We start from the raw sequence: 14,276 nt of genomic DNA on the forward strand, positions 1-14,276 counted from the left end.
TTAATTTTAAAGCTTTCTAGAAAGGACAGAATAAAACAAACTGAGAAATAAAACCAAACATATATTAGTTTTTTAATACATTGTTTATTTGTCTTCTTAAAAAAGAATTAACTTGAAATTGTTTGTTTGTTTTGAATTATGCGAGTAATGTTTGGGCATTGTTGAAGCGGCAATACATACTAGGTTTGCAATTAACTAGGTTTGTATTTATAACATTCTTTTATATATATGTATATATATATACACACACACGCACATATATATGTATATGTATGTATGTATGTATAGCATAGGTATTGTGTATCGCTTATAGCGTAATAAATGATTATTTATTGATAATGCATCTCGGTCACCACACACACGTATCAGAACGTATATATCTGCAGTCGAATTTTGCAAACAAGAATCGGCGATCGAATTCCTCTCCAGAAAATCGTGACGCTCTCGCAATCCAAGGACAATATAACACAATATGAAAAATTACGTTGTTACTCGTATCGTAGCTTGGCTTTGTATCTTGTCGTCTCGTCCACTTCAAAAATGAAAAAAGGACTATTACTCGAACTAAAAATTTGCACACATTGCATGCATTACGTGCGCAAGTGTGTCTTAATTCATCATATGTTCAGAGTAATAATTTCTCCCTATAGATTCGCAGTCGCACATGTATATATAAGACGAACGTAACCGATTTGACGAGCGGGGGGGCGGGGGAGAAGCTCGAGAACCGACGGCGCGACGTCAATGCGCTCCAGTCTCAATATGTAAGTAATCCTTGATTTGAATATTGAACGTTATCTGTGAAAAAAGATCTGATAAACAATGAATACGTTGTTTTTGTTCTCTTGTGTTCGCTCGCGTAACGGAGCGTCAATGACGTCGCGCTTCGTTTTGTTTTTATTCGTTTGACGTTACATAGTATGCGAAATTTTTTTTCGATATCGTCGATAGTATTTTTTTCTCTCGATTTCGCGCACATACACATTTAATCCGATTCGCCTCTCAAGTATAATTCACAAATTACTCTCGTTATAATGTACGTATACGTATAGTATATATAAAGGTAGACTCTTTTTCATTGGTTTTTTCATCTTATATATATATAAATAAAAGACACACACACACACACACATACACGTGTAAGTTTCCTGTGGTTGGTTGGTTGTGTGTGTGTGTGTGTGTGTGTGTGTGTGTGTGTGTGTGTGTGTGTGTGTGTGTGTGTGTGTGTGTGTGTGTGTGTGTGTGTGTGTGTGTGTGTGTGTGTGTGTGTGTGTGTGTGTGGACAAAGAAAAGGACGAATTTCGTGAATAAGTATGTACATAGAGCTTAGGTAATATACAGTAAGTTTACACAGTGACGAGAGGCTAGACGGTAGACTGCCCGGAAACTGATGTTATTAATCATTTCGTTCCGTTTATTATATTTGTTTTATTTTAAAAGGTAAGAAGATTAATAAAATTTACGTTTACTATGACACTCTCTACGAAGAGAGATGAAAGACAGATCCATTTTTTTTTCTTATTCTTACAAGTATTACATCCCTATTTTACGTGATCGATGATTTATGACAGCTCGAAACTTCCCGAGCAGCTTGCCTCTTAGCTTCTCACTCGCACACTTTTCAATTTTGATACACATTTTTGGTTTTATTTTTTTTTTTATTAAACTCTAATCGTTATTTTATTTCATTTTTCGCACAAACACGGTTTTTCTATGTTAAATATTTATGCAATTCGAGAGTCTCCGATGTAATCCCGTCCGACAGTCAGTTTTATGTGTGCGTGTGTGTGCGTGTGCGCGCGCGTATGTGTGTGTGCGCGCCTACTACAACGTAATATGTCAGACTCTCGCAGCAGACAATAAAAAAAATAAACAAAGTAGACGTTCGTGTTCGGCCAAAAATATTGCGAGCATAACCAGCGTTTTCGTTGTGTTGCAAGTACATTATCATGCTGAAAGAACCTTTTCGCTTGATTAAGGAAGATTTGAAATGAAAATAATACTTAGGTAAGGAAAGAAATCAACGTGTAAGGAAAGTCACAAAGAAAATTAATTTCTTTGAAATGAATGAAATAAAGCAAGGTTTTTGTTTTATTGTATGTATTTAAACAATATAAGCGAAAAAGGTTTAACAAGACTATCTATCTAGATACATATCCAATCCTCGCTGTTTTTTCAAACATTGCACACAAGCTACTTAAAACTGGATTCTTTTATTATTCATCTCTCGCACTCTTATTTCTTAAATGCTAGAATTAAGATTTATTCAGACACATTTATGCCAGTCCCATTCGATTCATCCAAAAAGAACACCGATAAAACTTGGTTTTTTTGCATCTTAATAAAAAACATTAATTTCCATCATTCGGATTATTTTGTAATTAAGTTTAGAGATTATATCAAAGTGTCTACGAGTTCGATTATTATTTGCAAAAGTATGAAACTCTAGTAGAGCTGTGTCGCCAGCTCCGGAGGTCTAATGTCTTAGGGAATATATATATATATATTTTTTGTCATTCGTATTTATTATTTATATTTATTTTTTTCTTAAATTCTTTTATCATCGATGGGGTTATTTAATCTCATCCTGTTGAAGTATTTTTATGTTTGTAATTAGTCGTTAATAAATAGATTTCACTTGAATTTTGTCGTGTAATAATGGGAATTTCGTTCTGAATCACTTCGCTAGAGTCACATGCGATAAATATCACACTCATTCGTGGACGTTGTGTAATCATTTATAGTTCAATGCAAGCTAAATAATCGTATCATTGCCGTAGTTTTTCTCGATTCGATTGGACAATTCGTAAAGCAATCGTATAAATTTTCATGAAATTTTGAAGAAAATCCCAACGCAAGTGAATTGAGAAAAATTAGGCATAAATCATGTAATCCGTGTAATTGTTTATAATGAATGAGAAATATGTATGTATAGATAAGTAGAAAAATCTTGTAATCGCAATATTCATACACTCTGCATTTTACGTGGAAACTTTGTTTATGACATACTTTTTATACATTTAAATTTCGGTACAACATATAATTATATTTATCTTCGTATGCTTTATCTTTCGTTTATTTATTTATACGGGCAATGAAGATCTAAACTAAAACCCCGAAAATCTACCAGGTAATTTATTTCTGAAATTGGCGAGTTTGAGTATCCATGAGATTTATAACTAATCACTGTATTTACATTTCCATTTCAAGTATTTTCTTGTTTCGAATGACTCTTAAATATTCAGTTGTACATCTAAATTTAACTATAGATTATACTTATTTCATAAACTTTTGAATTTTCAACTTAGTTTTTATACTTTAATAATAACCAATAATTATATTTCGATTTCATAACAAGACATTTTTCCGGTAGTTCAAATTATTTGTCAGATTTTTTCATAAATCTTTTCATTCGCGCAAAAAAAAACTACTGAAATATTAAAATCACACACTCTTTCTCGTTAAGTTGTTTTCTTAGCATGACATTGTTAATTATTAAAATTACTTACGAGAGTCTTTATATTTTTCTGTTGTATCTGTAGTCTATCATTTAATTAACAGACGAATGAAGGACATCAATGCTTTCTCCGTTAACAGCGCCGTTGGAAATGTTGGTCACACATGATTTTAAAATTTCAAAAGATTATAAGCCTAGAAATTTAAAAATGAAAGATTGGCTACGCGAAGTCATCACTAAGACTACAATTAACGCATATATGTATACTCGAGTCTGTTTAATTCGTAGCTCGACATACGCGGCATCGATAAATATATATTTATGTATATTTTAATTACGTGTAACGAATGAATCTTGTAGCAACGTTCGGTCGTCTTGCACACATACTCCCGCACTTGTATGTGATGTAACGTAGGTTTTTGTGTGACGCGTACATGTTAATCATATATATTATATATGATAAACGCATATCAGGGTTGCAATATTTATAAACGCAGACCACTAAGCTTCTTCATAGCTCTCGTTTCCATATCTCTTCTTTTTTTCTCGTTTATTTATTATAATCAATCGGATTTATCACAGAAAAATATTATATGATAATACGATTAAGCCTACTACTGTCTTATAACTTTTTTTATATATACTTTTATATTTTCTTAAACTCTTACGATCACGTGTCAATTTACGGAATGTGCTCGCCAGTTGTCAAGTGCGAGCGCGCGCTTCGTCGCGGATAGAGTATCTATTATAACGCAAACGATGTACGAGATACATACGAATGAGTTCTTTTTTTTTGTTTTATAAAGCACTTAAGGGAAGAAACCACGCGATCCTGATCAATAAAGACGCAAAAATTCTATCGAGGCTTTGTTTGGTTGCGTCTGATTCTCATTGTCATGCGAATTCACTTCGTTTTTTTTTTCTTTTTTGCAACGACTTATATTCGTTTTTGTTTTGATATTTCTTTTTTCTTTCATCTTTTCGAACGCATTTGTAATTTTACGAATTTGCACAACCATCGTTTTTGTGTGAGTCAACGCGCGAATAATAAATATTCTACGTTAAATAGATTGTTACCTAAAAAACAATTATAGAATTACTTCAAGATATGCAAGACAAGTAAATACAAAAAAAAAAGAAAAAGAACGATATCATCAAAGGTAATATACGATAAAAAGTTGGAGAAGGAAGCGAATATTTAAGCTCTAATATTTCGATCTTCTACGATATCTTGAGAAACACTACCCACGAATAATATTAATAATATTTGCTTTGTTATTATTCACGAATAACATATAATTCACTTTTTTTGCCAGCAAGTTATATTATACTTTATTAATACAAGTTTCATATACCACGATTCTATGTAGTTACTTATATTTTTTTGTAATCGTACCTCTTGTCGCTTTGTCCTTCATTATTTACTTGTTTTCTTTTTTTATTATTCAAACACTTAATACACATTGGCAGTTATGTAATGTATTTGAATTCATATTTTTAATAACTTATTTTATGTATTTTTTATTTTGGCGCTACACTTTCTATTTCGCTTTTTGCACAAAACAGTGCTATAAAATAAACATATTCGTTTTAATACTTTTCAGAATAATGCTCTCTATTCTAAAATAATAATATGCCCTATCAATGGTATTAATGAACAAACAATTTATAAAATATCTATAGATGCACAAAGGTAAAACAAAACAGACTCATTATGATTGTTATATACTATATGTCTTGGCGATGCACTGCACGCAATTAAATATAACATTAAAAACTTGACGTAATATAATTTTTTTACTTGATCACATTTAAACAAAAACGAACATTTCCAGAAAAAAATATACTGATCGACAGATAAAATAAACATCGTTAAATTTCTAAAATCCTCACAATTACTTGGGATAACATTTTCGTTTTGCAATCTTTTTTCGCAATAATTACAATGCTCTTCTCTTTCTCATTTGTAATATTGAATTTGTTTTCTCGATAATATTTAATAAGCATAACAATAAAATTGGTATCCCTTACCACTGTCCACGTACAGAGTAATTTATCTGAATTTTCAGCGAGCCGAGAACCGTAGTAAAGGAATCGTGACTATTCACACGTGGTGGCATTATTTATACAAATTTCGTACGCAATCAGGCTAAACCATTCACCACGATTCTGGCCGCTCAAATAACAGTCGCGCCGATTTCCATTTCTTCAACACTTCTCTCTTTCTTCCATTTTTTTGTTCTGCAAGAAAATCGCGAAATCGACCTCCTATTAAATGACTCTACACTCTATTAAACGTGATTTCATAGTCACGTGCTGATGAGGAGTGTATATGTGTTTCTCAGACTTTCACGGCGCTGCCTTAATGTATCAGTCCGATTAATGTCCGTTCAAAGGCTCGATTCTTTTATTTATTTATTTTTTTTCATTTTTATTTTTTTCCTCTCGTTCGTACTATTGAAGTAATGTATACTTTTTTGAGTCATTTATACTTGTAGTGGACTTATTCTCGTATACTCGCGCTTTCTCACAGATAATAACTCTCGCATCTTCTATTTATATACGTTTGATAATTTTGGCAGTTCGGAAGGAACGCGAGAAAAATGCAATTCTAACATTTGCAGTCGTACTAGGCTCCTAAAAAGCTAACCAGAGACGCATCCCCGACTCGTGTTTACTTTCTTTCAGTAAATAAGTTTTTTTGCGGTATTATTTTAATTCTTGTTTTTTTTCTGTTCTTTCATTATATCATTATATAATTTTTATAATCGGTATAAAAAGGTTGAGTGTGTCCGAGTACGTGTGTGTGTTTGAAAGATGTGGCCCACGTGTAATCGTGTATGTTTGTTGCTGTTTTCTCGATAAATCATTCAGCGAAAACTGGAAAAAATATGAAAAATCTTCGACGATGCGTCCATGTTTTACAATAAGAAGAGGCCGAGGAGCCTCGCTAAATATGTATATGTAATCCACATATATACGACGTCGATATCGGTATAATAACGTTCCCGTTTGTTCGTTTACACCTTATTCAATAAAAAAAAAGAACTACCTCGATTTTGGTTTGTTACTTGTGGCTTAATCTTTGGCTTGGGTGTATGTACAATCGGTCGTGCAAGTGATAAAATCTCTATGAGGATTAGTTCAAATAGTCCCGCTCCGTTTAATAGAAAAAAGAACTCGTCGAAGATATATTATCATTGTTTGTTTCGTCGATTATACAACGCTTACTCTGTCGCTCTCTCGCACTCGTAACACATTCGTACTCGTAGCTGGTCACAGCTATAGTTCGTCGACGCGCTTGCCGCGGAGCGCGGCGAAAGAGATGAGAGGGTGTTCGTGCGGGCGTTGGGGACGAGGCTCGCTGGCGCAGCAGCGAGGCAGGGCGCCAACGAGGACCGCTCAGAGCGAAAGAGACGATGACGAGGTGGAGGATGACTCCGTGGTGCGGTCGTCGGTTGCCGCCTCTCGCCGATGGCAGTGAGGTGCCGGCCGCCACCGGGGCTAGCACCAGTCGTCGTCGTCGCTGTCCGAGTGCCTGGAGCGCGGCGCTCGCTGTTTCGCCTGCAAGTCACAAATCCGACTGTGAGATCGGCCGGGGAGCGCGCGCGCGCGCGCGGCGGCGACGGCGAGGCTGCCCACCTGGGGCTTGTAGCCGTTCGGCACGGGGCTTGGCAGCAGCCTGCCTCCCCGTCCCATGGCGACGGCCTGCTCGAAGCTGAGCGGGAGCACGCTGCCGGGCGCGCCGACGAGCGCCTGGCTGCCCGGGGCGCCGCCGAGTCCGTTGCTCGACGGTGGCAGCTGGCCGGCCGCCGCCGCCGCCGCCGCCGCGGCGCCGGGCCCGTGGGTCGGCGAAGCGTTTAGCTTCGGAAAGTTGATGTTCGCCGGCGCCTTCAGCTGCAGCGTCGACGGCTTGTTCGGCGTGGGCGGCAGCCGCCTGCCGTAGCCCTGCCGCCGGGTGACCAACACCGGGTAGCTGTGCTGGTGCGGTTGGTGGTGGTAGTGGTGGTGGTGGGGTCCGACGCCGCTGCGTCTGCCGGTCATCGGCGAGGGCGACCGCGAGCGCTGGTCCAGCGAGGTGGTACCGTAACGGTGACCTCGATAATCCGCGTGGTCTATACGATGCACCGGTGAAGGCGACCGCGCTGGTGACGTCGAGGCGCTCCATGGACCTATGAGTTTCACGTACAAGAAAATCGTTAGCCAACCTATTTTCCGCTCTTTCTCTTTACTTGCGGTTTTCCTATATAAATCTCGACGACAGTGGATGTGTAGACGTCCAACACACCCACTGTATAGGCAAATTTGTTTTATTCACTTAATATCCATGGATAGATTATGAGTATATCACAAGGAGTCAGAGCTAAGTGTAGTTAGTTTATACTTTTATATATAGGTATAGCGTTGGAAAATGAAAGTTTAGCAGTTTAGCAGTTGTAGTATACGCTCTATTGATTGGTATCTAGCAATTTTCATTTACAATATTGCCTCATGGAAAAACGGACTTTTTAAAATTATTAAATCGTCAGAATCGTTTTTCCATGAAACTTACGATTTTTACGATTTTTACTTTCGAAAAGTGACTCCAAAATTGCGAATGCTTGTATTTATTATAAGAAAGAAAAGAAAACTTTATGACATTCCTAAAAAAGAAAATTCATTTAAAAATAAATAAACGAAAATAAAAATAACAAGAGGATCAATACAGTAATCGTCTGCTTGTAAAAAGCTCGAAAATTTTAATTATATTGAAATTGTTTTTATGTTTATTTTAATACTTCAAGTGAAATAGAAAAAATGGACTACAAGTGTTCTGAGTCTCGCGAGATACTCCTTCATCATTTGTCCGACGAATATAACGTGCACTTTTTTTTTATTACAAACTATCCAGGAAGAGTAAGCGAAAGAATGCCAACCATGATGTACAAGAGGGCATGTAGAATAAATACTTTAGTAACATTTTTTCACTTATTCCAGTAGTATTATTTATTTGAGATAATTATACTTGGATCTATATTATATGTACGAGTACCAGGAAAGTGGGTAAGATAGATCGTATTTTATATTAAAAAATATATATATCTCTCAAACTACACCCAAGCACTATATCATTATATCGAAATCATACACTATCTAGATCTGATTGATGCTAAATCTGATGTATTGACGTGCAAGTAATCCTAATATAGATATATCTATATATTGCTATGTTACCGGGTGAATGAGTTGATTTGACACTTCATCTCTTGTACGAGGGTGCATTTATCAATATAGCCAGCTTTCGAGCAGTTAATATGTAAAATCAATCGAAATTCAAGAGATCAAGTGCTTGATGTGAGTATGTGTATATGTGTGTTTATTCACTCAGTGTATGTATAGATATCAATGTCAAAAAACCAGGGTGTCTAAGTGTAAATGGTGTCAAACTATAGATCTGTAAAACACAAAACAAAAAGAGAAAAATATCGCAAAAAGCTGCTCTTGCAGGATAGGAAGAAGACAGAATAGAAGATAGAGAGAGAGAGAGAGAGAGAGAATAGAGTTATGAAAATGCTTTGGTGAAAAGAATTACCATCGTCGTAATAGTCGTAGTGGTCGTAATAATCTGTGTAGCGCATAACAGAACAGAATGAAGAAAACTTATTAGATCGACTTGACACATCGAGCTTGTATTCTTTGGTGGCTTGTATTATATATATATTTTTCATTTTTTGAGAAAAAATCTATTCAACAGCAACATTCATAATTGACACTTAACAAAAACTCTTGCTGCAAGTTTTGATAGAATCTCTTCGGCAGTCAACAACATCACAAAATCGCTCGCTTTTCCGTAACCGAAAAGCGAGCCGCCTATTGCTAAATGATGTACACCGATATGAAAAATTGAAAAAATAGAATGATAATATAGGTATATAAGACAAGAGTAAATGTATATATAAGATAAAAAAGGGATATGTAATTTAAGACTTGCAGCGCGAGATCGTCTGAAAATGTATAAATTTAATATATCTCGCGCGCACTTCTTAAGGAAAATAATGGAAAAAAATTTCAAGACTATTTTGAGAACAGTGATACGCACCTCGAGTTTTTCGTTTATAAGGATACTGAGCTCCGGGGTGCACGTGCCTCTGAATCTCGACCACGTTGTTGACCGTGTCGCTAAAACCCAGACCGTCGTGGTATTGACCTCGATGATCGTAACCTCGTTGCCTTGGCGATGGTGATCTGAGCATTGATCTTTTTATTATAAAATGTTTTTGTTTTAATCAACAACCACACAATAGGGCAAATAGGTGTGAACCAGGGTCATAACAATCTTTAAATGTTGCTATGCATCATAGCTGTCTTCAAAATTTGCTATTTCCACAGGTCAACATAACAATGTTCACATCGATGATTGGTACCTCAAACTTGGCGACCTTGAATGCCTGCCAGCATGCGCGGGATGATGTGGATGAAGCCTGTCTCCGGGATGCGTGAGGCTCTCTAGGCTACCAGCTCGTGAATCGCTTATCACCACGTCTTGTAGATCCATCTAGTTGGGGAAGATGGGGGAAAAAGAGCAAACGTAAGTTTCACTATCTACCCGTGGGAAAAACGTGTGGGATAAAGATCAGCTTATACTTATTATAGTCTCAGAGAAATATACAAAGTAAATAAATACCGATATATATATATATATATCGTGCTTCAGGAACAATGTACATTAGGCTAATGATATATATATATATATATATATATCTTCGCAAAATAATTATCGCCCGGGGACGTAAGCGGCGCCGATATTCAAATTTGTTCGTTACTTTCTTCGTTATTTTGGTAAATGCATCGCGCCCTCGCAATATATACACAGATAAAAGACGCCTTTTGCCTCTGTCAATGGATCAGTAGCGCCCAGGACGGATTTATTACCGCTTGACTGAGCGCCGCTTCACTGTCGTTTATCGTGTGCAAGCTCCACTCAGCGTGTTTGCCAACTACTAAGTTGCCATCTACTATCGAAATCTACACGTAAACCCTCTGCTCTATTAATCTGCAAAAGGTCTTTGTTGAAATAAAAATAGGAAATTTTACAAAATCATGTGAAACAATAGTGGTTCTAAAGTATAAAGAGTGAAACGTTGTAAATTGGCTAAGCGAGGCTGCTTCGAGTGCGTCATAGATTAAGTGTAAAAGACATCGAGACGTTGAGAGAAGGCATGCTTAGTTTTGTTTAGTAGTTTTTCTCATGCTCATGCGATTAGTTTGCGAAAGAATAAAAGAGTTGAGTTTTTTTCTTTCGGCTTCTCCACAAGTTCTTCTGTAATTGATTCTAGCGTGGAATCATATGCTGACCTATGTCAACGTAGTTACCGACACCAACGCCAATTTTTACAGTCTGTTAATCAACACATAATATACGTGCTTTTTTCCCACGCGGATCGACACAAATGGATATAATTAACCACACAATACACACGTTTACGAACATACATGGTTGTATATGCAACTATATATAGATATATGACACGAAAATCTATAGTTGTTTTTTTCTCCTGGTTGGTCGAAAGCAGCTAGGGAGGGTGGACTCTATCAGTCATCGTATGTATGAATTCATGGTAACGAGATCATCTATAATCTACGGTATGTTCTATCGTAACGTCATCTAGAATGGGTCGTAATTTGTTAATGAATGGCCAGTGGATGGATTTAGGTAATAGGGAGTTTACTAGGATACTAAGGCCTCTTTGAATAATTGATGAACCATGTTTTTCTGCAAACTATATAAGTTATTCTAATGAGGTTCGGGTATAACGTCACTATCAAAATATTGAAATGATAATCTATGTAGTTACGATTTCTCTAGCAGAAATCTAAACATTATTTATGATAATGATATAGTAAAAATGATACCTCTAGAGGGAATCATCTATGAATAAATCGTAAACTACCAAAAACACGCTTCATGTCTCCACATCTTGGAGCTGCGTCACGGCGATCGATCCAATGTCGACAGGGCTTATATTTGAAATTGGAATTCGCGAGTCAAGAAAAATAAACAAAAAGAAAGAGAGAGAGAAGAAAAAACAAAAGTAGGCCAAATTCGACGAAAGACAAAAAGCTCGAGGTCCGAGTGTAATAAAGTCTGAAAAAAGAAAGAAATAGAGAAAAAAATACATTTGATTGAAGAGTAAGGGCGATATAGCCAAGGCATTGACACCTTGCGGTAACGAATCGAGGATCGAGGTGCGTAGGTGTTCAATTGGTGTCGATGATGATGAGAAGACGAGGATGGACGATAGTGGTGATGATGAAAAGAATTATGGTGATGATGGCGGTGGCGGTGGTGGCGGTGGCGATGGTGTGGTGGTGGATAGCAGTATTGATCGTAGTATGGGCTGTAGAGATCGAATTGACTGTCGTAGTATTGCTGTTGTTGCTGTTGTTTACGAATACGATGATGATGGCAAAGCAGATGATAGTCGTGATGACGTGGATGGCGAAGTGGCGATGGCAGAGGTGCAGGTGGCGATGGTGGACTCTCGGTGATCAATGGCTCGAGATCCACAGATCTTGCCCGAGACCCCGACCGCCGCGGCGGCGCCATCGCTCGCTCCTCAGCATGATCAACGTGATAGTCTTCGTCTTCGTCGTCTTCGTCTTCCGTCTCAACCCGATTTATAACCCCGTGAACCAACCCATGCCCGACCCCTCCCTGGCTACTCTCTCCGCTGCTTGCTAGCTTATCGTACTGCTGTGACTCCTTCCAGTTCACCTTTTTGTTCCTAAAATCCAAAGCAAATCACGTGTTATTTGTAAATGACATTGGAAACTGTAATTTAGAAATGGACGGAAATTGGGGCTAACCGGAAGCTACGTTGACGTCTGTGCTCGGCGGCGGCAAACATGCTGAGGATACCCTCTTCCTCGTGGGAACCACGGTGTCGGTGGTCCTTGTCGTGACCAGGTGGTTCGAGACTATTGGTACGGCTACCTGCCGGATGTTGAACATGATGGCCATTGTGGTTGGCCACTCCGGCCGCGTCCAGTATCGCGTCCAGGAAGGTTGGTCGCTGTGCACGTTGATTTTGCAAGCGAACACACAACACACGTCGTTCGTCAGAACTCACCGCTGTCTCTTTTCTTTCTCAGATTATTTTTTCGTTTCTTTATTTTTTTTTTGTTTTAAAATAACGCGCCGGCAGAATTCACTATATTACAGGCACATACAGGCTTTTCCTCTGACACGAACCTTCTCTTGCATTGTTTTCCCAGCTTTGCACTTTTTTCTACTCTCTGTATTCTTCGATTGTGTTGCATAACTCCGATGAATTTTTCTTTTTTTGTTCTCAAAATATAGATTGATAAAAAAAAGATAAACACACACCGAGAGATAAAAGAGAGTAACACGAGAGCAGAAACATTTCAACTATATAAAATATTCTTGATTGTTAATTATAGAAAAAAATGCTTATAAACCATGCCAGAAAAAAAGTGTCGAGGTGAATTTAAGTGCGATAGTGTCGTTTTTTAATATATATCACGAGAAAATTGAAAATTTACATGCACGTTTTTATAGTTATCATTTAGAATTTGTGATTTAACAATTTTATTTTTACAGTGTCTTGAGATCTGTGCTGCTATGTATAGAGAAAGAGAGAGCGAGAGAGACAGATAGATAAATAGGTAGAGGGAGATACAGAGATAGATAGAAAGAGATAGAGAGAGAGAGAGAGAGAGGGAGTGAGATAGAGAAAGAGAGATAGATAGATAGAGGGATATAGAGGAAGATATTGAGAGATAGATAGAGATAGAAAGAGAAATAGAGATAGAAAGAGAGTAAAGCAATAAAATGCGATCTAATGACTTGACAATCAGTGGTTACATATATACATATATGTATGTATAAGGCAGCAACGATCTCTTATTTTGTAATCAAGTAAAAGTCTTTATTTTCTTTCGTTTTTATTATAAGTTAATTTAACTTTATACATTGATTTTTAAGCTTTTTATATGCAAATTATATACTGAAAATGCATATCAATGCACTTCTTTATTTCAAGCCTGTATATGTTTGTTGAATAGCATATATTTTGGAAATTGAATGCTGCTTTGAATGGCACACGTGAAATGGTGTTACGAGATTGATTTAGGTTAGGTATGGCTTTAGCATGTTGTAGTACCAAATCTTGTTCTACAGCATACTATTCGTTGATTATTATGTATGGCGAAGCATGCAATACGAAATAATTGGTACTCGATTTTTTTATCTCCATAAAAATATTTTGATTAAGTGTAAAAAAATCAATTGCCAATCGAATTTGTGACTATACGTTATTATGCGAATTTGAACAGACGAGAATTTCACAAACTAATTATTCAGGAATATACAAGGGATATTGTTAGCCACATCGATACTTTCATTACCTTGACGACCTTTATAACAGGATTATGTTTTTGTCGTTACCAACATGCCTGGATTCATCAATTTCCTAATTAACCACGAAAAAAATTTATTTCATCGTTGTCTCGAGAAATGGATGAATCCGATGATTTATTTTGAAAAATAAGAGAGGAGGGTTGTTTAGAAATGAATACACGATCTAAACACGCTTCAAGACAATGATAAGCAAGAGTTAAAAAAGGTTCTGCATTCATACTATTCTAAATTTATAATTTTAAGTCTATTCTACAAGATGCTTGAAAGTAATAATTGGTAGTATATATACGTATTCTTCTAAAATAATACTTGTGTACGAGTCTTACATGACAATTAGTTGAATTTCTGTTAGAACTTTTTTTTAATTGCTTGTATTCAATTTTATTACCGTGATTGCAC

General features: G+C 36.8%; 1 protein-coding gene across 8 annotated transcripts in view; it reads right to left on the minus strand.

Annotated features, from left to right (window-relative positions):
* Positions 1-88: 88 nt before the first annotated feature.
* The window catches only part of LOC131670843 (voltage-dependent calcium channel type A subunit alpha-1), a 64,448-nt gene continuing 50,260 nt past the window's right edge, over positions 89-14,276 (minus strand). For 3 of the 8 annotated variants that reach the window (XM_058946821.1, XM_058946816.1, XM_058946814.1), the window contains 5 exons: positions 9,862-9,992; positions 9,537-9,694; positions 9,030-9,062; positions 7,100-7,629; positions 89-7,021 (listed from right to left, as the gene is read on the minus strand). In XM_058946821.1, coding sequence (XP_058802804.1) covers positions 6,962-7,021; positions 7,100-7,629; positions 9,030-9,062; positions 9,537-9,694; positions 9,862-9,992 — 912 coding nt within the window. In that variant the 3' untranslated portion in view covers positions 89-6,961. Of the gene's footprint in view, positions 7,022-7,099; positions 7,630-9,029; positions 9,063-9,536; positions 9,695-9,861; positions 9,993-12,240; positions 12,511-14,276 lie in introns of those variants that run through there. The other 5 variants (XM_058946819.1, XM_058946818.1, XM_058946820.1 and 2 more) reach the window with 4 other exon arrangements.

This window comes from Phymastichus coffea, unplaced genomic scaffold, assembly GCF_024137745.1.
Source record: "Phymastichus coffea isolate CEN01 unplaced genomic scaffold, Cenicafe_Pcof_1.1 PCOF00116, whole genome shotgun sequence".
Classification (NCBI taxonomy): Eukaryota; Metazoa; Arthropoda; class Insecta; order Hymenoptera; family Eulophidae; genus Phymastichus; species Phymastichus coffea.